Source organism: Aphelocoma coerulescens, unplaced genomic scaffold, assembly GCF_041296385.1.
Source record: "Aphelocoma coerulescens isolate FSJ_1873_10779 unplaced genomic scaffold, UR_Acoe_1.0 HiC_scaffold_339, whole genome shotgun sequence".
NCBI classification, from domain to species: domain Eukaryota; kingdom Metazoa; phylum Chordata; class Aves; order Passeriformes; family Corvidae; genus Aphelocoma; species Aphelocoma coerulescens.
The window spans coordinates 34,658-62,034 of record NW_027183682.1 but is presented as its reverse complement, the minus strand read 5'-3'; the positions used below and the strand labels follow the sequence as shown (position 1 = coordinate 62,034).

At 55.4% G+C, this 27,377-nt stretch overlaps 1 protein-coding gene across 1 annotated transcript; it reads right to left on the bottom strand.

Moving 5' to 3' along the window:
- ACADVL (acyl-CoA dehydrogenase very long chain) lies at positions 1-27,211 on the bottom strand (the record flags this gene model as incomplete). Its single annotated transcript, XM_068999335.1, has 19 exons — positions 27,095-27,211; positions 26,557-26,596; positions 25,928-25,996; positions 25,403-25,475; positions 23,826-23,890; positions 23,561-23,695; positions 20,795-20,939; positions 18,943-19,072; positions 17,187-17,312; positions 14,153-14,351; positions 12,123-12,227; positions 10,923-11,009; positions 9,649-9,711; positions 8,126-8,227; positions 6,667-6,764; positions 4,541-4,613; positions 2,301-2,373; positions 1,521-1,593; positions 1-64 (listed from the first exon to the last, which is right to left on the bottom strand). Coding segments are annotated over exons 1-19 (1,776 nt in total), but the record flags the coding sequence as incomplete, so codon positions are not given.
- Positions 27,212-27,377: the final 166 nt, after the last annotated feature.

Genomic DNA, 27,377 nt, shown 5'->3' with positions numbered 1-27,377 from the left:
GGTCAGCGCCAGCAGCCGCTCGTGCTGGGCCGTGGGGAGCCCCGAATTCAGCGACCTCGAGGCCCTGGGGGGGGCGGGGGGGACCCCAAAAATTTGGGGAGGGGGTCCCAGGAGCCGCCCCGAAAAAATCAGCGCCGAATTCGGCCAAATCCGGCCCGAATTCACCCCAAATTCCCCCGAGATGCCTTAAAATTCGCCCCGAATTCACCCCAAAGTCCCCCAAATTCAGCACCAAATTGACCCAAATTTCAGCAAAATTCACCCAAAATTCACCCCGAATTCACCCCAAAATTCACCCAAAGTTCACCCCGAATTCACCCCAAAATTCACCCAAAGTTCACCCCAAATTCACCCAAATTCACCCCAAAATTCCCCCAAATTCACCCCGAATTCACCCCAAATTCACCCCAAAATTCCGCCAAATTCACCCCGAATTCACCCCCAATTCACCCCCCAAATTCACCCCTAAGTCCCCCGAATTCACCCAAAAAATTCCCCCAAATTCACCCTGAATTCAACCAAAATTCACCCCAAATTCACCCCAAATTCCCCCCCAAAGTCCCCCAAATTCAGCACCAAATTGACCCCAAATTGACCCAAATTTCAGCAAAATTCACCCAAAATTCACCCCATGATCCCTTAAAATTCACCCAAAATTCACCCCAAATTCACCCCAAGATCCTTAAAATTCACCCAAAATTCACCCAAAATTCACCCCGAATTCACCCCAAATTCACCCCAAATTCACCCCCAAAATTCCCCCCAAATTCACCCCGAATTCACCCCAAATTCACCCCAAAATTCCCGCCAAATTCACCCCGAATTCACCCCAAATTCACCCCCAAATTCACCCCTAAGTCCCCCCGAATTCACCCAAAAAATTCCCCCAAATTCACCCCGAATTCAACCCAAAATTCACCCCAAAGTCCCCCCAAATTCAGCACCAAATTGACCCCAAATTGACCCAAATTTCAGCAAAATTCACCCAAAATTCACCCCAAGATCCCTTAAAATTCACCCAAAATTCACCCCAAAATTCACCCCGAATTCACCCCAAATTCACCCCAAAAATTCGCCCCCAAATTCACCCCAAAGTCCCCCCAGATTCACCCCAAAATTCACCCCAAGTCCCCCCGAATTCACTCCAAAATTCCCCCAAATTCACCCTGAATTCAACCCAAAATTCACCCCAAATTCATCCCAAAATTCAACCCCAAATCCCTCCTTACCCACCCAAAACCCCCCCAAAAACCCCAAACCTCATCCAAAAAACTCCCAAATCCCTCAAAACTCATCCGAAACTCCCCCAAAATCCCCAAAATTCCCCAAAATTCCCCAAAATCCCCAAAATCCCCCCCCCCCAAAAAAATCCCCACAAATCCACCAAAAATCCCCCTAAAATCCCTCAGACCCCCCCCCAAAACCCCCCTCAAAAAACCCCAAAATTCCCCCCAAACCCTTTAAGATCCCCCCCGAACTCCCGGAAACCCCAAAATCCCCGGAATTTCCCCCAAATTCACCGCGACAGCACCACGGCCATGGCGTAGACGTCGATGGCGGCGTCAGCCAAGCGCTTCAGCGCGAACTGCTCCTCTTTTGGGGGCGGAATTTGGGGTTCAGGACCCCCAAAATCCACCCTGGGACCCCCAAAATCCAACTCGGCCACCCCAAAAACCCCTGGGACCCCCCAAAACCCCCCTGGGAGCCCCCAAATTTGGGGTAAATTCAGCCAAAAATGGGGAAATTCGGTTAAAGTTCAGCTTTGGGAGCCCCCAAATCCCCTGGAATTCCAGCAAAATTCCCCGAAATTCCTGGAATTCCACCCAGGGTCTCTAAAATTGAGCTCAGGACCCCCCCCCAAAAAAAACCCCGGGACCCCCCAAAACCCCCCCCGGGACCCCAAAAGTTTGAGGGGAAAAAAAACCCCAAAACCGGGAAAATTTGGGTGAAATTCAGCCCCGGAATTCCTGAAATTCCACCAAAATCCCTCAAAATTCCACCAAAATCCCTCAAAATTCCACCAAAATCCCCCAGGATTCCACCCAGGACCCCAAAAATTGAGCTCAGGACCCCCCAAAATCCCCAAGGACCCCCCCCCAAACCCCTCAAATTTGGGGCAAAACCCCCCAAATTCAGCCCGAAACCGGGGAAATTTGGTTCAAATCCATCCCAAAAGCCCCAAATTTGGCTCCGATTCCCCAAATTTGCCCCCCAAATCCCCCCAAATCCCCAGGTTTTGGGGTCTCCCGGCCCTTCCCGACCCCCTCCCCCCGAAATTTGGGGGCCCCCCAAAAACGCACCCACGATTCTCCGGCCGTGCTTGAGCAGCAGCGCCTCGGCCGCGGCAGCCAAGAGCTCCAGGCACTGCATGGTCTGGGGGACCCAAAAATCACCCCATTCACCCCAAAATTCACCCCAAAATCGGCCCAAAATCAGCCCAAAACTCAGCCCAAAAATCACCCCATTCACCCCAAAATCAGCCCCAAAATCGGCCCAAAACTCAGCCCAAAACTCAGCCCAAACTCAGCCCAAGATCACCCCAAAATCAGCCCCAAATCGGCCCAAAACTCAGCCCAAAATTCAGCCAAAATTCAGCTCAAAATCAGCCCAAAAATCAGCCCAAAAATCACCCCATTCACCCCAAAATCAGCCCAAAATCACCCCAAAACTCAGCCCAAAACTCAGCCAAAATTCAGCTCAAAATCAGCCCAAGATCAGCCCAAAATCAGCCCAAAACTCAGCCCAAAAATCACCCCATTCACCCCAAAAATCACCCCATTCACCCCAAAATTCACCCCAAAATCGGCCCAAAATCAGCCCAAAACTCAGCCCAAGATCACCCCAAAATCAGCCCAAAATCCAGCCGAAAATCAGCCCCAAAATCACCCCAAAACTCAGCCCAAAAATCACCCGATTCACCCCAAAATCAGCCCCAAATCACCCCAAAATCAGCCAAAATTCAGCCCAAGATCACCCCAAAACTCAGCCCAAAATCACCCCAAAACTCAGCCCAAAAATCACCCCATTCACCCCAAAATCAGCCCAAAACTCAGCCCAAAACTCAGCCCAAGATCACCCCAAAACTCAGCCCAAAATCCAGCTGAAAATCAGCCCAAAAATCACCCGATTCAGCCCAAAATCAGCCCAAAATCAGCCCAAAACTCAGCCCAAAAATCACCCGATTCACCCCAAAATCAGCCCCAAATCACCCCAAAATCAGCCAAAATTCAGCCCAAGATCACCCCAAAACTCAGCCCAAAATCAGCCCAAAATCAGCCCCAAAATCACCCCAAAACTCAGCCCAAAAATCACCCGATTCACCCCAAAATCAGCCCAAAACTCACCCCAAAATCAGCCAAAACTCAGCCCAAAACTCAGCCCAAAATCAGCCCAAAATCAGCCCCAAGATCACCCCAAAACTCAGCCCAAAATCAGCCCAAACTCAGCCCCAAAATCACCCCAAAACTCAGCCCAAAAATCACCCCATTCACCCCAAAATCACCCAAACTCAGCCCAAAACTCAGCCCAAAACTCAGCCCAAAATCCCCCAAAACCACCCCAAAATTCAGCCCCAAATCCCCCAAAATTCAGCCCCAAATCCCCCAAAATCCCCCAAAATTCAGCCCCAAAAATCCCCCAAAATTCAGCCCAAAATCGGCCCAAAACCATCCCAAATTCACCCCAAAATTCAGCCCCAAATCCCCCAAAATTCACCCCAATATCCCCCAAAATTCACCCCGAAGTTCACCCCAAAATTCACCCCAAAATCGGCCCAAAAATCCCCCCAAATTCAACCCAAAATCCCCCAGAATTCAGCCCCAAAATTCAGCCCCAAATCCCCCAAAATTCAGCCCCAAAAATCCCCCAAATTCACCCCAAAATCGGCCCAAAACCACCCAAAATTCACCCCAAAATCCCCCCAAAATCCCCCCAAATTCACCCCAAAATTCCCCCAAATCCCGGAAGGGCCGGAATTCCCACGGTTCCCAAACGGCGACTCAGGATCCCCAAAAACCCCAAAAAAAACCCCAAAAAAACCCAAAAAACCCCAAATACCCAGGAATTCGGGGCTTTTTGGGTGGATTTTGGTTTTTTTGGGTGGATTTTGGGGGTTTTGGGGGTCCTGAGTCAGATTTTGGGGGTTTTTGGGTGGATTTTGGGTTTTATTTTTGTTTTTTTGGGGTCTGGACTCACCTGTCGGGCGCCGTCCTTGAGCTCGGGGTGCAGGGAGGGGATTTTGGGGGGAATTTGGGGGATTTTGGGGTCCTGAGTTGGATTTTGGGGTTTTTTGGGGTGGATTTTGGGTTTTTTTGGGGTCCTGAGTCGTATTTTGGGGTTTTTTGGGGTGTTCTGGGCGGATTTTGGGGTTTTTGGGGTCTGGACTCACCTGTCGGGCGCCGTCCTTGAGCTCGGGGTGCAGGGAGGGGATTTTGGGGGGAATTTGGGGGATTTTGGGTTTTTTGGGGTGGATTTTGGGTTTTTTTGGGGTCCTGAGTTGGATTTTGGGGGTTTTTTTGGGTTTTTTGGGGTCTGGACTCACCTGTTGGGCGCCGTCCTTGAGCTCGGGGTGCACCAGGTGCTGCAGGGAGAGCCCCGAGCCCAGCCCGGCTTTCCTGGGGGAAAAAAACCCAAAATTGGGATTTTGGGGGGAAAAACCCCGAATTTGGGATTTTGGGGGGAAAAACCCCGAATTTGGGATTTTGGGACCGTTCCGGGGTTGTTCCAGGGCCGATTTGGGGCCGTTTTGGGGGAGTTTCAGGGCCATTTTGGGGCCGTTTCGGAGACTTTTTGGGGCCGTTCTGGGGCTGTTTTTGGGGCCGTTTTTGGGGCCGTTTTTGGGGCCATTTTGGGGCTGTTCCGGGGCCTTTTGGGGCCGTTCTGGGGCTGTTTCGGGACTGTTTGGGGAGGATTTTGGGGCCGTTCTGGGGCCATTCCGGGGCCGTTTCGGGGCCGTTTTTGGGGCCATTCCGGGGCCATTCCGGGGCCGTTCCAAGAGGGTTTCGGGGCCGTTTCGGGGCCGTTTTGGGGCTGTTTTGGGAGGGTTTCGGGGCCATTTCGGGGCCGTTCCAGGAGGGTTTCGGGGCCGTTCTGGGGCTGTTTTGGGGTTATTTTGGGAGGGTTTTGGGGCCATTTTTGGGGCCGTTCTGGGGCCATTTCAGGAGGGTTTCGGGGCCGTTTCGGAGCCGTTTTCGGGGCTGTTCCGGGGCCGTTCCAGGAGGGTTTCAGGGCCGTTCCGGGGCTGTTTTGGGGCCATTTTGGGAGGGTTTTGGGGCTGTTTTGGGAGGGTTTTGGGGCCGTTTTTGGGGCCATTCTGGGGCCATTTCAGGAGGGTTTCGGGGCCGTTTCGGGGCCATTCCGGGGCCGTTTCAAGAGGGTTTCGGGGCCGTTCCGGGGCTGTTTTTGGGGCCGTTTTGGGGCCGTTCTGGGGCCGTTTTGGGAGGGTTTCGGGGCCGTTTTGGGGCTGTTTTGGGGCCGTTTCAGGAGGGTTTCAGGGCCATTTTGGGGCTGTTTTGGGAGGGTTTCAGGGCCATTTTGGGGCCGTTCCAGGAGGGTTTCGGGGCCGTTTCCGGGGCCATTTCGGGGCCGTTTTGGGGCTGTTTTGGGAGGGTTTCGGGGCCATTTCGGGGCCGTTCCAGGAGGGTTTTGGGGCTGTTTTGGGAGGGTTTTGGGGCCATTTTCGGGGCTGTTCCGGGGCTGTTCCAGGAGGGTTTCGGGGCCATTTCCGGGGCCATTTCGGGGCCGTTTTCGGGGCCGTTTCGGGGCCATTTCAGGAGGGTTTTGGGGCCGTTCCATGAGGGTTTCGGGGCCGTTTTCGGGGCCGTTTCAGGAGGGTTTCGGGGCCGTTCCGGGGCCATTTCAGGAGGGTTTTGGGGCCGTTCCATGAGGGTTTCGGGGCCGTTTTCGGGGCCGTTTCAGGAGGGTTTCGGGGCCGTTCCGGGGCCATTTCAGGAGGGTTTTGGGGCCATTTCAGGAGGGTTTCAGGGCCATTTTGGGGCTGTTTTGGGGCCATTTCAGGAGGGTTTTGGGGCCATTTTGGGGCTGTTTTGGGGCCATTTCAGGAGGGTTTTGGGGCCATTTCAGGAGGGTTTTGGGGCCATTTCAGGAGGGTTTCAGGGCCATTTTGGGGCTGTTTTGGGGCCATTCCAGGAGGGTTTCGGGGCCGTTTTCGGGGCCATTTTGGGGCCATTTCAGGAGGGTTCCGGGGCCGTTTTCGGGGCCGTTCCGGGGCTGTTTTTGGGGCCATTTTAGGGCCGTTTCGGGGCCATTTCGGGGCCGTTCCAGGAGGGTTCCGGGGCCGTTTTCGGGGCCGTTCCGGGGCCATTTCAGGAGGATTCCGGGGCCGTTTTCGGGGCCGTTCCGGGGCCATTTCAGGAGGGTTTCGGGGCCGTTTTCGGGGCCGTTTTCGGGGCCGTTTCGGGGCCGTTCCGGGGCCATTTCAGGAGGGTTTCGGGGCCGTTTTCGGGGCCGTTCCGGGGCCATTTCAGGAGGGTTTCAGGGCCATTTTGGGGCTGTTTTGGGAGGGTTTCGGGGCCATTTCAGGAGGGTTTCGGGGCCGTTTTCGGGGCCGTTCCGGGGCCATTTCAGGAGGGTTTCGGGGCCGTTCCAGGGCCGTTTTCGGGGCCGTTTTCGGGGCCGTTTCGGGGCCGTTCCGGGGCCGTTGCTCACCTGCGCAGCCTCCGCGTCACCTCCCCCGTGAGGAGCCCCACGTTGCCCAGGGGGTCCCGCAGCGCCGCCTGCACCCCCCGGAGCTGCGCCCCGAGGGCCTGGGGGGGGCACAGGGAGCGGCCCCGGAGCTCGGAACGGCCCCGGCAGAGCCGCCGCAGCCCCAAAATCCCCAAAAAAACCCAAAAATCCCCAAAAAACCCAAAAAACCCCAAAAAACCCCAAAAAACCCCAAAAATCCCCAAAAAACCCCAAAAAACCCCAAAAACCCCAAAAAACCCCAAAAATCCCAAAAACCCCAAAAAACCCCAAAAATCCCCAAAAAACCCCAAAAACCCCAAAAAACCCCAAAAACCCAAAAAACCCCAAAAAACCCCAAAAAACCCCAAAATCCCCAAAAAAACCCAAAAATCCCCAAAAAACCCAAAAAACCCCAAAAAACCCCAAAAACCCCAAAAAAACCCAAAAACCCCCGAATTCAGGGGGGTTTAGGGGAGAATTCCCCAATTCCCGGGGGGGTTCGGCAAAGCCGGGGCGCCAACGCCTCCCAGTTCATCCCAGTTCATCCCAGTCCCCTCCCAGTTCCTCCCAGTCCCTCCCAGTTCCTCCCAGTGGCCCCCAGTCCCTCCCAGTCCCTCCCAGTCTCTCCCAGTGCCTCCTGGAGCCCCCAGTCCAGGGCGGCCCCAAAAATCCCCAAAAAACCCCGAATTCGAGGGGGTTTAGGGGAGAATTCCCCAATTCCCGGGGGGGGTTCGGCAAAGCCGGGGCGCCAACGCCTCCCAGTTCATCCCAGTGACCCCAAACCCATCCCAGTCCCTCCCAGTGCCTCCCCATTTATCCCAAACCCCTCCCAGTCCCTCCCAGTTCCTCCCAGTGCCCCCCAAACCTCTCCCAGTCTATCCCAGTTCATCCCAGTGTCCCCAAATCCTCTCCCAGTCCCTCCCAGTGCTCTCCAGTGGCTCCCAGTCTGTCCCAGTCCCCCTAAATCCCCTCCCAGTGGCTCCCAGTCCCCTCCCAGTCCCCTCCCAGTGGCTCCCAGTCCCTCCCAGTGGCTCCCAGTGGCTCCCAGTCCCTCCCAGTGGCTCCCAGTGGCTCCCAGTCCCCTCCCAGTCCCTCCCAGTGCCCCCAAACCCCCTCCCAGTCCCCTCCCAGTCCCCTCCCAGTGGCCCCCAGTGGCTCCCAGTGCTCCCAGTCCCTCCCAGTGGCTCCCAGTGGCTCCCAGTGGCTCCCAGTCCCTCCCAGTCTCTCCCAGTCCCTCCCAGTGGCTCCCTATCCCTCCCAGTCCCTCCCAGTCCCTCTCAGTCCCCTCCCAGTCCCCTCCCAGTCCCTCCCAGTCCCTCTCAGTCCCCTCCCAGACCCTCCCAGTGGCTCCCAGTGGCTCCCAGTCCCTCCCAGTGGCTCCCAGTGGCTCCCAGTCCCCTCCCAGTCCCCTCCCAGTGGCTCCCAGTGGCTCCCAGTGCACCTGGCAGCCCTGCAGGGCCACGAAGAGCCGCAGGACGTCGTTGGTGCCCTCGAAGATGCGGAAAATCCTCAGGTCCCGCAGCACCCGCTCCACGCCCGGCTCCTGAGGGGGGAGGGCCGAGAGAACGGCGGGGAATTCCCCGAAAAACCACCCCGGAGAATTCCCAAAAAAACCCCCGAGAATTCCCAAAAATACCCCAGAGAATTCCCAAAAAACCCCCGAGAACTCCCAAAAACCACCCCAGAGAATTCCCAAAAAAACCCCCGAGAATTCCCAAAAATACCCCCGAGAATTCCCAAAAATACCCCGGAGAATTCCCAAAAATACCCCAGAGAATTCCCAAAAAACCACCCCAGAGAATTCCCAAAAAACCCCCGAGAATTCCCAAAAATACCCCAGAGAATTCCCAAAAAACCCCCGAGAATTCCCAGAAAACAACCCTGCAGAATTCCCAAAAATACCCCGGAGAATTCCCAAAAAACCCCCGAGAATTCCCAAAAATACCCCAGAGAATTCCCAAAAATACCCCAGAGAATTCCCAAAAACAACCCTGCAGAATTCCCAAAAATACCCCGGAGAATTCCCAAAAATACCCCAGAGAATTCCCAAAAACAACCCCTGAGAATTCCCAAAAAAACCCCAGAGAATTCCCAAAAAAACCCCAGAGAATTCCCAAAAAACCCCGGAGAATTCCCAAAAACAACCCCAGAGAATTCCCAAAAAAACCCCGCACAATTCCCAAAAATACCCCCGAGAATTCCCAGAAAACAACCCCAGAGAATTCCCAAAAAAACCCCGGAGAATTCCCCCCAAAAAACCCTGGAAAATTAAAAAAAAAACCCTGGAGAATTCCCAGAAATACCCCGGAGAATTCCCAAAAAACAACCCTGGAAAATTCCCCCAAAAACCCATAAAATTCCCCAAAAAAACCCCGGAGAATTCCCAAAAAAAAGCCGAGAAAATTCCCCAAAACAACCCCAGAGAATTCGCAAAAAACCCTGGAAAATTCCCAAAAAAACCCCCAAAAAAATCCCAGAAACAAAGCGAGGGAAAACCAAAAAAACCCAGGAAAATTCCCAAAAAATGACCCCAAAATCCCAGGAAAAGCCCCAAAAATCCAAAGGAAAATCCCCAAATCCAGGGAAAACTCCCCCAAAATCCAGGAAAACAAAAAAACCCAGGAAAAATCCCCAAAAATCCCCGGGAAAATCCCCCCAAATCCAAGGGAACCCCAAAAAACCCAGGAAATTCCCCCAAATTCCCGGGAAAACGACCCCAAAAATCCCCAACCCCCCCAAAATCCTGAAAAAGCCCCAAAATGCCCGGATTTGGCCCCAAAAAAATGGGAAAAACCCCTCAAAAAATGGGGAAAAAAACCCTAAAATCCATGGGAAAGCCCCAAAATCCCAGGAATTTCCCCCAAATTCCGGCGATTCCCAACCCCCGAGACCTCCCAAAAATCCCCAAACCTCCCAAAATCCCGAAAAAGCCCCAAAATCGCGGGAATTCGCCCCAAATCTCACCTGCATGAAGCCCATCCCCCCCATGATCTGGATGCACTCGTCGGCCACGGCCCAGGCGGCCTCCTGGGATTTGGGGAGAAAAGTGGGGATTTTGGGAAAAATCCCGGCATTGCCGGCAAAATTCGGGGATTCGGGGCTCGAGAGCAGCTGAAAAGGCCCCAAATGCCCCGAAACGGCCCCAAAATGCCCCAAAATGGCCCCAAAATGGCCCCAAATCCCGCTGGGAACGTCCGGGAGGGGCCCAAAATCCGGGAAAAGGCCCCAAAATTTGGGAAAAGGCCCCAAAATCTGGGAAAAGGCCCCAAAATTTGGGAAAAGGCCCCAAAATTCGGGAAGAGCCCCTAAAATCTGGGAAAAGTGCCCAAAATCTGGGGAAAGCCCCCAAAATCCGGGAAAAGGCCCCAAAATCCACGAAAAGTCCCCAAAATCCTGGAAAAGCCCCAAAATCTGGGAAAAGCCCCCAAAATTCGGGAAAAGCCCCCAAAATCTGGGAAAAAGCCCCCAAAATCTGGGAAAAGGCCCCAAAATTCCCGGAGGGCCCCCCCAGGACCCCCAAAATCTGGGAGGAGCCCCCAAAATTCCAGGAAAAGCCCCCAAAATCCGGGAAAAGGCCCCGAAATTCCAGGAAAAGGCCCCAAAATTCCAGGAAAAGGCCCCAAAATTCCCAGAGGGCCCCCCCAGGACCCCCAAAATTCTGGGAAGAGCCCCCCAAAATCCAGGAAAAGCCCCCAAAATCCGGGAAAAGCCCCCAAAATTCCAGGAAAAGGCCCCAAATTCCAGGAAAAGCCCCCAAAATCCGGGAAAAGGCCCCGAAATTCCAGGAAAAGCCCCCAAAATTCCGGGAAAAGCCCCCAAAATTCCCTGAAAAGCCCCCAAAATCCAGGAAAAGCCCCCAAAATTCCAGGAAAAGGCCCCAAAATTCCAGGAAAAGGCCCCAAAATTCCCTGAAAAGCCCCCAAAATCCGGGAAAAGGCCCCAAATTCCAGGAAAAGCCCCCAAAATCCGGGAAAAGGCCCCGAAATTCCAGGAAAAGCCCCCAAAATCTGGGAAGAGCCCCCAAAATTCCAGGAAAAGGCCCCAAAATTCCAGGAAAAGCCCCCAAAACTCCCTGAAAAGCCTCCAAAATTCCAGGAAAAGCCCCCAAAATTCCCTGAAAAGCCCCCAAAATCCGGGAAGAGCCCCCAAAATCCGGGAAGAGCCCCCAAAATTCCCTGAAGAGCCCCCAAAATCCGGGAAGAGCCCCCAAAATCCGGGAAGAGCCCCCCATTGCTCACGGAGCCGAAGATTTTGCTGACGGCCGCCTCCATCTGGAAGTCGGGGTCGCCCCTGTCCATGCTGGCGCTGACCATGAAGGCCATGGACTGGATTTGGGGGGAAAAAACGGGAATTCGGGCAATTCCCAAAAATCCCAGCAAGGCCTCGGCGAAAGCCACGGCGGCTCCAGCCCCAAAATCGCCCAAATTCCGCCCGAAACCCTCACATTTTTCCCCCCCAATTCCCCATTTTTCCCACCCAAAACCCCCCATTTTTCTCCAAAAGCCCCATTTTTCCCCCAAAATTTCCTTTTTCCCCCCAAATCCCCCCTTTTCCCCACCCCAACCCCCCAAATTTTTCCCAAAACCCCCCTTTTTTCCCCAAAATCCCAATTTTTCCCACCCCAAACCCCCATTTTTTTCCCCAAATTCCCATTTTCCCCCAAAATTCCCCTTTGTTCCCTAAAACCCCCCTTTTTCCCCAAAAATCCCCTTTTTCCCACCCCAAATCCCCAAACTGCCCCAAAATCCCCCCAAAATTCCCCCAAAATGCTCCAAAATTCCCCCAAAATCCCCCCAAAATCCCCCGAAATTCCCCCAAAATGCTCCAAAATTCCCCCAAAATGCCCCCAAATCCCCTCGAAATTCCCCCAAATTCCCCCAAAATGCCCCAAAATGCCCCAAAATTCCCCCAAAATGCCCCAAAATCCCCTCAAAATGTCCAGAAATTCCCAAAAATGCCCCGAAATTCCCCCAAAATGCCCCAAAACCCCCTCAAAATTCCCCCAAAATGCTCCAAAATCCCCCGAAATTCCCCCAAAATGCCCCAAAATCCCCCCAAAATGCCCCAAAATCCTCCAAAATTCCCAAAAAATCCCCCCAAAATGCCCCAAAATCCCCTCAAAATGTCCCGAAATTCCCAAAAATGCCCCTAAATTCCCCCAAAACGCCCCAAAATCCCCTCAAAATGCCCCGAAATCCTCCCAAAATCCCCTCAAAATCCCGCCAAAACGCTCCAAAATCCCCCGAAATTCCCCCAAAATCCCCCAAAATCCCCTCAAAATGCCCTGAAATTCCCCCAAAATCCCCCAAAATCCCCTCAAAATGCCCCAAAATCCCCTCAAAATGCCCCAAAATCCCCCAAATTCCCAAGAAATCCCCTCAAAATGCCCTGAAATTCCCCCAAAATGCCCCAAATTCCCCCAAATTTCCCGGACTCGCCTCGGTGACGTAGTGCAGCAGCGCCATCCGGGCCAGCTTCTCCTGGATGGCCCCAAATTCGTGGATTTTGGCCCCAAACTGGGAGCGGTTGGAAGCGTGGGAAACCTGGGAACAGCAGGGGGGGGAGGGGAACCCCAAAATGTGGGGGGGGATCCCCAAAAATTCGGGAGAGGAGGGAAAAGGGAGGGGGTTGGGAGGGATTTTGGGGGAGTTTTAGGGGATTTCGGGAGGGATTTGGGGGATTTTTCGGGAGATTTTTGGGGATTTTGGGGGGATTTTGGGGGAATTTCCCAAATTTGGGGGTTTTGGGGGAAATTTTGGGGGAATTTTTAGGGATTTTCATGGATTTGGGAGGGAATTTGGAGGAATTCCCAAATTTTGGGGAAAATCCGGGACTTTTTGAGGGCATTTTGGGGGGATTTTGGGGATTTTTCGGGAGATTTTTGGGAATTTTGGGGGGATTTTGGGGGAATTTCCCAAATTTGGGGGTTTTGGGGGGAATTTTGGGGGAATTTTTAGGGATTTTCATGGATTTGGGAGGGAATTTGGGGGAATTCCCCAAATTTTGGGGGGATTTTGAGGGCGTTTTGGGGGGATTTTTGGGAATTTGGGGGCATTTTGAGGGATTTTTGGGGGAGATTTTGGGGATTTTGGAGGAATTCCCAAATTTTTGGGATTTAGGGGGAATTTTTAGGGATTTTCATGGATTTGGGAGGGAATTTGGAGGAATTCCCAAATTTTGGGGGGAATTTGGGGCTTTTTGAGGGCGTTTCTGGGGGCGTTTTTGGGAATTTTGAGGCTTTTTGGAGGAGATTTTGGGGGAGTTGCCCAAATATGGGGGATTTTTGGAGGAATTTTTAGGGATTTTCATGGATTTGGGAGGGAATTTTGGGGGAATTCCCCAATTTCGGGGGGAATTTGGGGCTTTTTGAGGAGTTTTTGGGGTTTTTTGGGGAATTCCAGGATCCCAAACGATCCCAAATTTCGGGAATCTCACCACGGTGGCCAGCAGCCCCCGCATGGTGCCGGCCATGGCGAAGTGACCACGTTTGGGTTGGGTTTGGGCTGGATTTGGGTTGGATTTGGGCTGGATTTGGGTAGGAATTCGGGGTTTTTTGGGGTTTTTCGGGAATCTCGGGACCCCGAATTTCGGGAACCTCACCGCGGTGGCCAGCAGCCCCCGCATGGTGCTGGCCATGGCGAAGGGGCCACATTTGGGTTGGGTTTGGGTTGGATTTGGGTTGGATTTGGGTGGGAATTTGGGGTTTTTTGGGTTTTTTTGGGAATCCCGGGATCCCAAACGATCCCAAATTTCGGGAATCTCACCGCGGTGGCCAGCAGCCCCCGCATGGTGCCGGCCATGGCGGCGGCCGTGCCAAAGTGGCCACGTTTGGGTTGGGTTTGGGTTGGATTTGGGTTGGGTTTGGGTGGGAATTCGGGGTTTTTTTGGGGTTTTTGGGTTTTTTTTTTTGGGAATTCCAGTATCCCAAACCCGGGAATCTCACCGCGGTGGCCAGCAGCCCCCGCATGGTGCCGGCCATGGCGAAGTGGCCACGTTTGGGTTGGATTTGGGTTGGATTTGGGCTGGATTTGGGTTGGGTTTGGGTTGGATTTGGGTTGGATTTGGGTGGGAATTTGACGTTTTTTGGGTTTTTTTGGGGTTTTTTGGGAATCCCGGGATCCCAAACGATCCCGAATTTCGGGAATCTCACCGCGGTGGCCAGCAGCCCCCGCATGGTGCTGGCCATGGCGAAGGGGCCACCTTTGGGTTGGGTGTGGGCTGGATTTGGGCTGGATTTGGGTGGGAATTTGGGGTTTTTTGGGAATCCCGGGATCCCAAACGATCCCAAATTTCGGGAATCTCACCGCGGTGGCCAGCAGCCCCCGCATGGTGCCGGCCATGGCGGCGGCCGTGCCAAAGGGGCCGTGTTTGGGCTGGGTTTGGGTTGGATTTGGGTGGGAATTTGGGGTTTTTTGGGTTTTTTGGGAATCCCGGGATCCCAAACGATCCCAAATTTCGGGAATCTCACCGCGGTGGCCAGCAGCCCCCGCATGGTGCCGGCCATGGCGGCGGCCATGCCGAAGCGGCCGTTGTTGAGGATGTTCATGGCCACCTTGAAGCCGCTGCCCGGCGCTCCCAGCACGTTCCCGGCCGGCACCCGGACCCCGTCCAGCAGCACCGAGGCCGTGTTGGAGGCGCGGATGCCGAGCTTGCGCTCCGGGGGGCCGCTGCCGGAAGGGAACGGGAACGATGGGAACGGGAACGGGGGAGGGAACGGGAACGGGGATGGGAACGGGGATAAACAACGGGGATGGGAACGGGAACGGGAACAGTGGGGACGGGGACGGGGACGGGAACGGGAACGGGAACGGGGATGGGAACGGGGATAAACAACGGGGATGGGAACGGGGATGGGAACAGGGATAAACAACGGGGACGGGAACGGGGATGGGAACAGGGATAAACAACGGGGACGGGAACGGGGATGGGAACGGGAACAGGGATGGGAACGGGAACGGGAACAGCGGGGATGGGGACGGGAACGGGAACGGGGATAAACAGCGGGGATGGGAACGGGGATGGGAACGGGGATGGGGATGGGAATGGGGATGGGGATGGGAACGGGGATGGGAATGGGGATGGGGATGGGAATGGGGATGGGGACGGGAATAAACAGCGGGAACGGGGATGGGGATGGGGATGGGGATGGGAACGGGGATGGGGATAAACAACGGGGATGGGAATGGGGATAAACAGCGGGAACGGGAACGGGGATAAACAGTGGGAATGGGAATGGGAATGGGAATGGGGATAAACAGTGGGAATGGGAACGGGAATGGGAACGGGAACGGGGATAAACAGCGGGAACGGGGATGGGAATAAACAGCGGGAACGGGGATGGGAATAAACAGCGGGAACGGGGATGGGAACGGGGATGGGAACGGGGATGGGGATGGGAACGGGGATGGGAACGGGAACGGGGATAAACAGCGGGGATGGGAACGGGGATAAACAGCGGGAACGGGGATGGGAACGGGAATGGGAACAGGGATAAACAGCGGGAACGGGGATGGGAATAAACAGCGGGGATGGGAACGGGGATGGGAACGGGGATGGGGATGGGAACGGGGATGGGAACGGGGATGGGGATGGGAACGGGAACGGGGATGGGAACGGGAACGGGGATAAACAGCGGGGATGGGAACGGGGATGGGAACGGGAACGGGGATGGGAACGGGGATGGGAACGGGGATAAACAGCGGGAACGGGGACGGGGATGGGAACGGGAATGGGGATGGGAACGGGGATGGGGATGGGAACGGGGACGGGGACGGGAATAAACAGCGGGAACGGGGATGGGGATGGGAACGGGAATGGGGATAAACAGTGGGAATGGGAACGGGAATGGGAACAGGGACGGGGATAAACAGCGGGAATGGGAATGGGAATGGGGATGGGGACGGGAATGGGGACGGGGATGGGGACGGGGATGGGGACGGGGATGGGAAAGGGAATGAACAGAGGGAATGGGAACGGGAACGAACAGCGGGAACGGGGTGGGAAAACCACACCGGGAATGGGAATAAACAGCAGGAATGGGGCAGGAAAAACAGCGGGAATGGGGGGGAAAAAATCCCTAAAAATCTCCCCAGAATCCAAAACTTCCTCCCCAAATCCCTAAAAATCCCCTTAAATCCCCCTACATTTCCAAATTTCCCCCCAATCCCTAAAAATCCCTTAAAATCCCCTCCAAATCCCCCTAAAATCCCTAAAAAAACCCCAAAAATTCCCCCAAATCCCCAAATTTCCCCCCTAAAATCCCCGCAGATCCCCCCCAAACGCCCTCATTTTGCCCCCGTTTCCCCCTGCAAAGCCCCGGAATGCCCGGAATTCCTGGAATTCCCAGGGTGATTCCCGGGCTCATTCCCGGGGCGATTCCCGGAATCCCCGGGGTCATTCCCTGGCTCATTCCCGGGGTGATTCCCGGAATTCCCGGGGCCATTCCCGGGGCCATTCCCGGGCTCATTCCCGGGGTGATTCCCAGAATTCCCGTGGTTATTCCCGTAATTCCCGGCTCACTGGGAGACGCCGCCGAAGCCGCGCTCCACCAGGAACGCCGTGATCCGGTCCCGGGGCTGCCCCGAGCGCTTGGGGGCCATTCCCGGGCTCATTCCCGGGGTGATTCCCAGAATTCCCAGGCTCATTCCCGGGGCCATCCCTGGCTCATTCCCAGGGCCATTCCCAGGCTCATTCCTGAGGTGATTCCCAGGCTCATTCCCGGGGCCATTCCTGGTTCATTCCCGGGGTGATTCCCAGAATTCCCGGGGCCATTCCCGGGGTGATTCCCGGAATTCCCGGGGCCATTCCCGGGGCCATTCCCGGGCTCATTCTCCCGGGGTGATTCCCGGAATTCCTGGGGTCATTCCCGGGGCCATTCCCAGGCTCATTCCCGGGGTGATTCCCGGAATTCCCGGGGCCATTCCCGGGGCCATTCCCAGGCTCATTCCCAGGGTGATTCCCAGAATTCCCAGGCTCATTCCCGGGGCCATTCCCGGGCTCATTCCCGGGGTGATTCCCGGAATTCCCGGGGCCATTCCCGGGGCCATTCCCAGGGCCATTCCCAGGCTCATTCCCGGGGTGATTCCCGGAATTCCCGGGGCCATTCCCAGGGCCATTCCCAGGCTCATTCCTGAGGTGATTCCCAGGCTCATTCCCGGGCTCATTCCCGGGGTGATTCCCGGAATTCCCGGGGCCATTCCCGGGGCCATTCCCAGGGCCATTCCCAGGCTCATTCCCGGGGTGATTCCCGGAATTCCCGGGGCCATTCCCGGGGCCATTCCCGGGCTCATTCCCGGGGTGATTCCCGGAATTCCTGGGGCCATTCCCAGGGCCATTCCCGGGGTGATTCCCGGAATTCCCAGGCTCATTCCCAGGGCCATTCCCGGGCTCATTCTCCCGGGGTGATTCCCGGAATTCCCAGGCTCATTCCCGGGGCCATTCCTGGTTCATTCCCGGGGTGATTCCCGGAATTCCCGTGGTTATTCCCGTAATTCCCGGCTCACTGGGAGACGCCGCCGAAGCCGCGCTCCACCAGGAACGCCGTGATCCGGTCCCGGGGCTCTCCCGTGCGCTCGTCCGGCAGCGGCGTCTGCGCGAACACCGTGAACAGCTCGGCAATGCCGCCGTTACTGCGGGAATTACAGGGGGAAAATGGGAATTACAGAGGGGAAATCGGGAATTATAGAGGGGAAAATGGGGATTATAGAGGGGAAATGGGAATTAGAGAGGGGAAATGGGAATTATAGAGGGGAAATGGGAATTAGAGAGGGGAAATGGGAATTATAGAGGGGAAATGGGAATTAGAGAGGGGAAATGGGAATTAGAGAGGGAAATGGGGATTATAGAGGGGGAAAACGGGAATTATAGAGAGGAAATGGGAATTATAGAGGGGGAAAACGGGAATTATAGAGGGGAAAATGGGGATTATAGAGGGGAAATGGGAGTTACACAGGGGGAAATGGGGAATTATAGAGGGGAAATGGGGAATTATAGAGGGAAATGGGGATTATAGAGGGGAAAAGGGGAATTACAGAGGGGAAATCGGGAATTATAGAGGGGAAAAACGGGGATTATAGAGGGGGAAACCGGGAATTATAGAGGGGGAAATCGGGAATTATAGAGGGGGAAATGGGGATTATAGAGGGGAAATGGGAATTATAGAGGGGAAATGGGGAATTATAGAGGGAAATGGGGAATTATAGAGGGGAAATGGGGAATTATAGAGGGGAAATGGGGAATTATAGAGGGAAATGGGGAATTATAGAGGGGAAATGGGGAATTATAGAGGGGAAATGGGGAATTATAGAGGGAAATGGGGAATTATAGAGGGGAAATGGGGAATTATAGAGGGGAAATGGGGATTACAGAGGGGGAAATCGGGAATTACAGAGGGGAAATCGGGAATTATAGAGGGGGAAACCGGGAATTACAGGGGGGAAATGGGAAATTATAGAGGGAAATGGGGAATTATAGAGGGGAAAAACGGGAATTACAGGGGGAAAATGGGGATTACAGAGGGGAAATCGGGAATTATAGAGGGGAAATGGGAATTATAGAGGGGAACCAGGAATGCCGGGCGGAAAGCAGGGAATGCTGGGGGGAAACTGGGAAGGCCGGGGAAAAACCGGGAATTACAGGGGGAAAACCAGGGAATTACAGAGGGAAAATGGGAATTACAGGGGGAAAATGGGAATTTCAGGGGGAAATGGGAATTATAGAGGGGAAAGCCGGGAATGCTAGGAGGGAAAAGAAGGAATTACAAAGGGGAAACTGGGAATGCCGGGGGGAAACTGGGAATTACAGGGGGGGAAATGGGAATTATAAAGGAGAACTGGGAATTACAGGAGGGAAAACAGGGAATGCCGGGGGGAAAATGGGAATTACAGAGAGGAAACAGGGAATTACAGGGGGATAATGGGAATTACAGAGGGGAAATGGGGATTATAGAGGGGAAAAATGGGAATTACAGAGGGGAAATGGGAATTACAGGGGGGAAATCAGGAATTATAGAGGGGAAATCGGGAATTAAAGGAGGGGAATCGGGAATTACAAGGGGGAAATGGGAATTACAGAGGGGAAATAGGAATTATAGAGAGAGACTGGAAATTACAGGGGAAAAATGGGAATTACAGGGGGGAAATTGGGAATTACAAGGGGAAAATCAGGAATTACAGAGGGGAAATGGGAATTACAGAGGGAAAATGGGAATTACAGACAGGAAACCGGGAATTGCAGGGGAACCATTCCCGGAATTCCCACCTGATCCAGATCTTCTCCCCCTCCAGGGTGTAGAAGGTCCCGCAGGGGCTGGGGGTGGCCCTGGTCCGGATGGAGGCGGCGTCGGAGCCGCTCCCGGGCTCCGTCAGGCAGAAGGCGGCCACCCACTCCCCTGAAAACCGGGAATTTCGGGAGTTCTGGGGGTTTGGGAACGGCCAGAGGCTCCTGGGAATTCCCAGGGTTTCCAAAATCCCTGAAAATCCCACTCAGAATGACCCAAAACCGCCCAAATCCCACCCAAATCCCACCCAAATCCCACCCAAATCCCACCCAAATCCCACTCAAATTCCACTCCCATTCCCACCATTCCCACTCCCAATCCCACCAATCCCAATCCCATTCCCACCATTCCCATTCCCACCCCATTCCCAGCATTCCCACCCCATTCCCAATCCCATTCCCATTCCCATTCCATTCCCACCATTCCCATTCCTATTCCCAATCCCATTCCCGTTCCCACCCCATTCCCACCCCATTCCAATTCCCACCTATCCCAATCCCAATCCCAATCTCATTCCCAGTATTCCCAGTATTCCCAGTATTCCCATACCCGAGGCCAGGCGGGGCAGGCAGCGCTCCCGCTGCTCGGGGCTCCCGTAGAGCAGCAGTTTCCCAATCCCATTATTCCCATTACTCCCATTATTCCCATTCCCATTCCCATTCCCACCATTCCCACCATTCCCAGTATTCCCAGTATACCCGAGGCCAGGCGGGGCAGGCAGCGCTCCCGCTGCTCGGGGCTCCCGTAGAGCAGCTTCCCAATCCCATTATTCCCACCATTCCCAATCCCAATCCCAATCCCATTATACCCATTATTCCCATTCCCACCATTCCCAGTATTCCCACCATTCCCACCATTCCCAGTATTCCCATACCCGAGGCCAGGCGGGGCAGGCAGCGCTCCCGCTGCTCGGGGCTCCCATAGAGCAGCAGTTTCCCAATCCCATTATTCCCATTATACCCATTATTCCCATTCCCACTATTCCCACCATTCCCAATCCCAATCCCAATCCCATTCCATTCCCATCATTCCCAGTATTCCCAGTATACCCGAGGCCAGGCGGGGCAGGCAGCGCTCCCGCTGCTCGGGGCTCCTGTAGAGCAGCAGTTTCCCAATCCCAATCCCAATCCCAATCCCATTCCCACCATTCCCAATCCCAATCCCATTCCCAATCCCAATCGCATTATTCCCAGTATTCCCACCATTCCCACCATTCCCAGTATTCCCAGTATTCCCAGTATTCCCAGTATTCCCAGTATACCCGAGGCCAGGCGGGGCAGGTAGCGTTCCCACTGCTCGGGGCTCCCGTAGAGCAGCTTCCCAATCCCATCATTCCCACCATTCCCAATCCCATTCCCACCATTCCCAGTATTCCCAGTATACCCGAGGCCAGGCGGGGCAGGCAGCGCTCCCGCTGCTCGGGGCTCCCGTAGAGCAGCAGTTTCCCAATCCCAATCCCAATCCCATTACTCCCATTATTCCCAATCCCATTCCCACCATTCCCACCATTCCCAGTATTCCCACCATTCCCAGTATTCCCAGTATACCCGAGGCCAGGCGGGGCAGGTAGCGTTCCCGCTGCTCGGGGCTCCCGTAGAGCAGCTTCCCAATCCCATCATTCCCACCATTCCCAATCCCATTCCCACCATTCCCAGTATTCCCAGTATACCCGAGGCCAGGCGGGGCAGGCAGCGCTCCCGCTGCTCGGGGCTCCCGTAGAGCAGCAGTTTCCCAATCCCAATCCCAATCCCATTACTCCCATTATTCCCAATCCCATTCCCACCATTCCCACCATTCCCAGTATTCCCACCATTCCCAGTATTCCCAGTATACCCGAGGCCAGGCGGGGCAGGTAGCGTTCCCGCTGCTCGGGGCTCCCGTAGAGCAGCAGCCCCTTGAAGCCGATGGACTGGTGCGCGCCCAGCGTGATGCCCACGGCCAGGTCGTGCTGGCCCACGATCTGCACCAGCCGCGCGTACTGGGAGCACTGGGAGTCACTGGGAGGGACTGGGAAGGGGACGTGGGGGGGGTTGGGGGGAGTTTGGGGGGACTGGGAGTTACTGGGAGGGCACCGGGAGGGACTGGGAGGGGATTTGGGGGGGGTTGGGGGGCACTGGGAGGGACTGGGAGCACTGGGAGGGGATTTGGGGGGGACTGGGAGCACTGGGAGGGGATTTGGGGGGGATTTGGGGGGGACTGGGAGCACTGGGAGTCACTGGGAGGGACTGGGAAGGGGATGTGGGGGGGGTTGGGGGGCACTGGGAGCACTGGGAAGGGATTTGGGGGGGATTTGGAGGGGATTTGGGGGGGACTGGGAGCACTGGGAGTCACTGGGAGGGACTGGGAAGGGGATGTGGGGGGGGTTGGGGGGCACTGGGAGCACTGGGAGAGGATTTGGGGGGGATTTGGAGGGGATTTGGGGGGGACTGGGAGCACTGGGAGTCACTGGGAGGGACTGGGAAGGGGATGTGGGGGGGTTTGGGGGGGACTGGGAGCACTGGGAGTCACTGGGAGGGACTGGGAAGGGGACGTGGGGGGGGTTGGGGGGAGTTTGGGGGGACTGGGAGTTACTGGGAGGGCACCGGGAGGGACTGGGAGGGGATTTGGGGGGGGTTGGGAGGGACTGGGAGCACTGGGAGAGGATTTGGGGGGGATTTGGGGGGGACTGGGAGGGACTGGGAGCACTGGGAGGGGATTTGGGGGGGACTGGGAGCACTGGGAGGGGATTTGGGGGGGATTTGGGGGGGACTGGGAGCACTGGGAGTCACTGGGAGGGACTGGGAAGGGGACGTGGGGGGGGTTGGGGGGGACTGGGAGCACTGGGAGTCACTGGGAGGGACTGGGAAGGGGATGTGGGGGGGGTTGGGGGGACTGGGAGCACTGGGAGGGGATTTGGTGGGGACTGGGAGCACTGGGAGTCACTGGGAGGGACTGGGAAGGGGATGTGGGGGGGGTTGGGGAGCACTGGGAAGGGATTTGGGGGGGATTTGGAGGGGATTTGGGGGGGACTGGGAGCACTGGGAGTCACTGGGAGGGACTGGGAAGGGGATGTGGGGGGCTTTGGGGGGGAATTGGGAGCACTGGGAGGGGATTTGAGGGGATTTGGGGGGGACTGGGAGCACTGGGAGTCACTGGGAGGGACTGGGAAGGGGATGTGGGGGGCTTTGGGGGGAATTGGGAGCACTGGGAGGGGATTTGAGGGGATTTGGGGGGGACTGGGAGCACTGGGAGTCACTGGGAGGGACTGGGAAGGGATTTGGGGGGGGTTGGTGGGGACTGGGAGCACTGGGAGTCACTGGGAGGGACTGGGGAGGGATTTGGGGGGTCCTGAGTGGGGTTTTGGGGCTCTCGGAGGGGTTTGGGAAGGGATTTGGGGGGGATTTGAGAAGATTTTGGAGAGGTTTTGTGGAGTTCAGAGCGAACTGGGAGCACTGGGAGTTACTGGGAGCCACTGGGAACCCACTGGGCGTTCCTGGGAAGGGGTTTGGGGGGGATTTGGGGGGTCCCGGGTGGGGTTTTGGGGCTCTCAGAGGGGTTTTGGGGGGGAACTGAGGAGATTTTGGAGGCATTCGGAGCGAACTGGGAGCACTGGGAGTTACTGGGAGTTACTGGGAGTTACTGGGAACCCACTGGGCGTTCCTGGGAAGGGGTTTGGGGGGGATTTGTGGGGTCCTGGGTGGGGTTTTGGGGCTCTCAGAGGGGTTTTGGGGGGGAACTGAGGAGATTTTGGAGGTGTTCGGAGCGAACTGGGAGCACTGGGAGTTACTGGGAGCCACTGTGAGTTACTGGGAGTTACTGGGAGCCACTGGGAGCCACTGGGAACCCACTGGGATTTCCTGGGAAGGGATTTGGGGGGGATTTGAGGAGATTTTGGAGAGGTTTTGTGGAGTTCGGAGCCAACTGGGAGCACTGGGAGAGCACTGGGAGTTACTGGGAGTTACTGGGAGCCACTGGGAACTCACTGGGAGTTCTTGGGAAGGGATTTGGGGGGGATTTGAGGAGATTTTGGAGAGGTTTGGTGGAGTTTGGAGCGAACTGGGAGCACTGGGAGAGCACTGGGAGTTACTGGGAGTTACTGGGAGTTACTGGGAGTTACTGGGAGTTACTGGGAGTTACTGGGAGCCACTGGGAACTCACTGGGAGTTCCTGGGAAGGGATTTGGGGGGGATTTGAGGAGATTTTGGAGAGGTTTTGTGGAGTTCAGAGCGAACTGGGAGCACTGGGAGTTACTGGGAGCTACTGGGAACCCTCTGGGCGTTCCTGGGAAGGGGTTTGGGGGGGATTTGGGGGGTCCCAGGTGGGGTTTTGGGACTCTCAGAGGGATTTTGGGGGGGAATTGAGGAGATTTTGGAGGCGTTCGGAGCGAACTGGGAGCACTGGGAGTTACTGGGAGTTACTGGGAGCCACTGGGAACCCACTGGGAACTCACTGGGAGTTCCTGGGAAGGGATTTGGGGGGGATTTGAGGAGATTTTGGAGAGGTTTTGTGGAGTTCAGAGCCAACTGGGAGCACTGGGAGTTACTGGGAGTTACTGGGAGCTACTGGGAGCTACTGGGATGGGATTTGGGAAGGGATCCCCAAAATTCTGGGGGGGGTCACCTGGGTGTTGTTGAGTCCCAGCCCCCCAAACTCGGGGGGCACCTGGAGCCCGAAGACCCCGAGCTCCTTGAGCCCCTTCATGGTCTCGTCCTCCACCTTCTCCAGGGCGTCGTTCCTGGCGGGGTCGTTCACCTCCTGCCCGGAATTTCGGGAATTTCGGGAATTTCGGGAATTTCGGGAGCGTTCCCGGAATTCCAGAGCCCTTCCCTGAGGGATTGGGGGGAGGGGTGGCAGCTCCCCAAATGCCCAAATCCCGGGCTTTTACCTCAAAGAAGCGGCTGACGGGGCCCACGAGCTCCCGGAGGGTTTGCTCCTGTTCCTCCGACAGGACTTGGAGAGGGGGGAAAGGATAAAGTTATCCTAAATTAGCCTAAATTAGCCCAAATTAGCCTAAATTAGCCCAAATTAGCCCAAAGTTATCCTAAATTAGCCTAAATTAGCCCAAAGTTATCCTAAATTAGCCCAAAGTTATCCTAAATTAGCCTAAATTAGCCCAAATTAGCCTAAATTAGCCTAAATTAGCCCAAAGTTATCCTAAATTAGCCCAAAGTTATCCTAAATTAGCCTAAATTAGCCCAAAGTTATCCTAAATTAGCCTAAATTAGCCCAAAGTTATCCTAAAGTTATCCTAAATTAGCCTAAATTAGCCCAAAGTTATCCTAAATTAGCCCAAAGTTATCCTAAATTAGCCCAAATTAGCCCAAAGTTAGCCCAAAGTTATCCTAAATTAGCCTAAATTAGCCCAAAGTTATCCTAAATTAGCCTAAATTAGCCCAAAGTTATCCTAAAGTTATCCTAAATTAGCCTAAATTAGCCCAAAGTTATCCTAAATTAGCCTAGATTAGCCCAAATTAGCCCAAATTAGCCTAAATTAGCCCAAAGTTAGCCCAAAGTTATCCTAAAGTTATCCTAAACTAGCCTAAATTAGCCCAAATTAGTCCAAAGTTATCCTAAATTAGCCTAAATTAGCCCAAAGTTATCCTAAATTAGCCTAAATTAGCCCACAGTTATCCTAAAGTAGCCCAAAGTTATCCTAAAATTACCCTAAAGTTATCCTAAAGTTATCCTAAATTATTCTAAAGTATCCCAAAATCATCCCAAAGTTATCCTGAAGTTATCCTAAAGTTGTCCTAAATTAGCCTAAATTAGCCCGAAGTCATCCCAAAGTTATCCCAAAGTTATCCCAAAGTTATCCCAAAGTTATCCTAAATGATCCCAAAATTACCCCAAAGTTATCCTAAAGTTATCGTAAAGTTATCCTAAGTTATCCTAAATTAACCTAAATTAGCCTAAATTAGCCTAAAGTCATCCTAAAGTTACCCTAAAGTTATCCTAAATTATCCTAAATTAGTCCAAAGTTATCCTAAAGTCATCCCAAAGTCATCCCAAAGTTATGCCCAAAGTTATCCTAAATGATCCCAAACTTATCCGTAAATTAGCCTTAAATTAGCCCAAAATTATCCCAAAGTTATCCCAAACTTATCCCAAAGTTCACCCAAACTTATCCCAAAGTTATCCGAAATTAGCCCAAAATTATCCTAAATTATCTGGGGCTCCCTTGGGCCGGGATTTGGGGCTCCCTTGGGCCGGGATTTGGGGTCTCCTTGGGGCTGGGATTTGGGGTCTCCCTGGGCCGGGATTTGGGGCTCCCTTGGGGCCGGGATTTGGGGCTCCCCTGGGCCGGGATTTGGGGTCTCCCTGGGCCGGGTTTTGGGGCTCCCTTGAGCCGGGTTTTGGGGTCTCCTTTGGGCCGGGATTTGGGGTCTCCCTGGGCCGGGATTTGGGGTCTCCTTGGGCCGGGTTTTGGGGTCTCCTTGGGCCGGGATTTGGGGTCCCCCTCACCTGCGGGGTAGGGGAACACCTGCTCCGTGCTGAGGCGCCCCAGGAACATCCCCACCGCAAACGACTTCGACTCCTGGGGGGCCCAAAAGATTTTTGGGGACACCCCAAAAACCCCAAAATCCCCCCGAGACTCCCCAAAAAATCCTCCTGCACCCCAAAATCCCCCAGAGCTCCCCCAAATCCCCTCCAGGATCCCCCAAATCCCCTCGGAGATCCCCAAATTCCTCCCAGGATGCCCCAAAATTCCCCCAGGATCCCCTAAAACCCCTCCAGGACCCCTGAAATCCCCCCAAACCCGCCCAAAATTCCCCAAATCCCCTCCAGGACCCCCAAATCCCCTCAGGACCCCCCAAATTCTCTCCCAGACCCCCCAAAATCCCCTCCAGGACCCCCCAAATCCCCTCCAGGACCCCCCAAATCCCTTCCAGGATCCCCCAAATCCCCTCCAGGATCCCCCAAATCCCCCCAGAACCCCCCAAATCCCCTCCAGGACCCCCCAAATCCCCTCCAGGACCCCCCACTCACCTCGAGGCTGCCCTGGGATTTTGGGGGGGCTGCGGTGGCCGTGGTGGTCCCGGTTTTGGGGAGCACAGCCTGGGGAAAAGCGGGGGGAACCCCCAAAAAAACCAGCACAGACCCCCAAAATCATCCTCAAAATCTTGCCAGGACCCCCCAAATCCCCCCAGGAGCCCCAAAATCCCTCCCAAAACCCCCGCAGGAGCCCCCCAAATCTCCCCCAAACCCCTCCAGGACCCCCAAAATCCCCCTCAGACCCCCCAAAAATCTCCCCTGTACCCCAAAATCCCCGCCAAGACCCCTCCAAATCCCCCCCAAAACCTCCCAAACTCCCCCAAATCCCCCCAAAACCCCCTCAGGACCCCCCAACCCCTCCCCAAATCCCCCCAAAACCGCCCCAGGACCCCCCAAATCCCCCCCAAATCCTCTCAAGACCCCCCAAATCCCCCCGAGGACCCCCCCATCCCCCCCCCATCCCCGCCCTTGACCTTTCCCCCAGTTTCCACCGCTCGACCTTTGCCCCAGTTATGACGTCGCGCGAGGGGGGAGGGGCGGCGCTTTGGGATTGTTTTGGGGTCATTTTGGGGGAATTTGGGGGGCATTTTGGGGGAATTTGGGGGTCATTTTGGGGTCCCTACCTGCGCCTCGTGCGTGCTCTGCAGCCGGGACCCCCCAAATCTGTGAATTGAGGGGTGGGAGGGGCTCAAAAGGGACCCCCCACCCCCCCCCAAATTCTGGGGGCTTCCCCCAAGATTTGGGACCCCCCCCTCCCCCACCCGAAAGCTCCGAGATCCCCAAATTCCTCCAATTCCGGAACCCCAAAAACCCCGGGAGGCCCCAACTTCCAGAAGCTTCCAGGACCCCCCCCCCCTAAAACCCCAATTCCGCGCCCTCCCAAAAATCCCTGAACCCCCCCAAAAAAACCCCCAAGACCCCCCCCCCCAAATCCCAAATCCCAAATCCCTTCAGAACCTTCCAGAACCCAACCCCCCCCCAAATCCCAACCCCGAGACGCCCCCAAAATCCCAGAACCCTCCGAACCCCCCAAAATCCCGGGATCCCCTCACAATCCCGACCCCCCCCCCCCACCCACCCCACAACTTCCAGAACCTTCCAGGACCCCCCCCCCCCCCCTTCAATTTTGGTGTTTTTTTTCCCCTTCCCCCAAATCCTCACCCCGGCGGGATCCGCCGCAGCAGCCGCAGCCCCGCGCCCAGCCCCAGCCCGGCCATGTCGCCGCTGTCGCCGCTGTCGCCGCTGTCGCGATATCTCCGGGGGTGTCCCCGGGGTGTCCCCAAGCCGCCCCCCCCCCCCCCCCTTTCCCCTCACACAAGGTCACGGCCGGGGGCGCGGCCTCGGCGCGCGGGGCACGCTGGGAAACGTAGTGAGGACGCTCATTTCCCTATGCTAATTTATGGTGATTTTCTTTATGCTAATTTATGCTAACGACGCGTTCCCC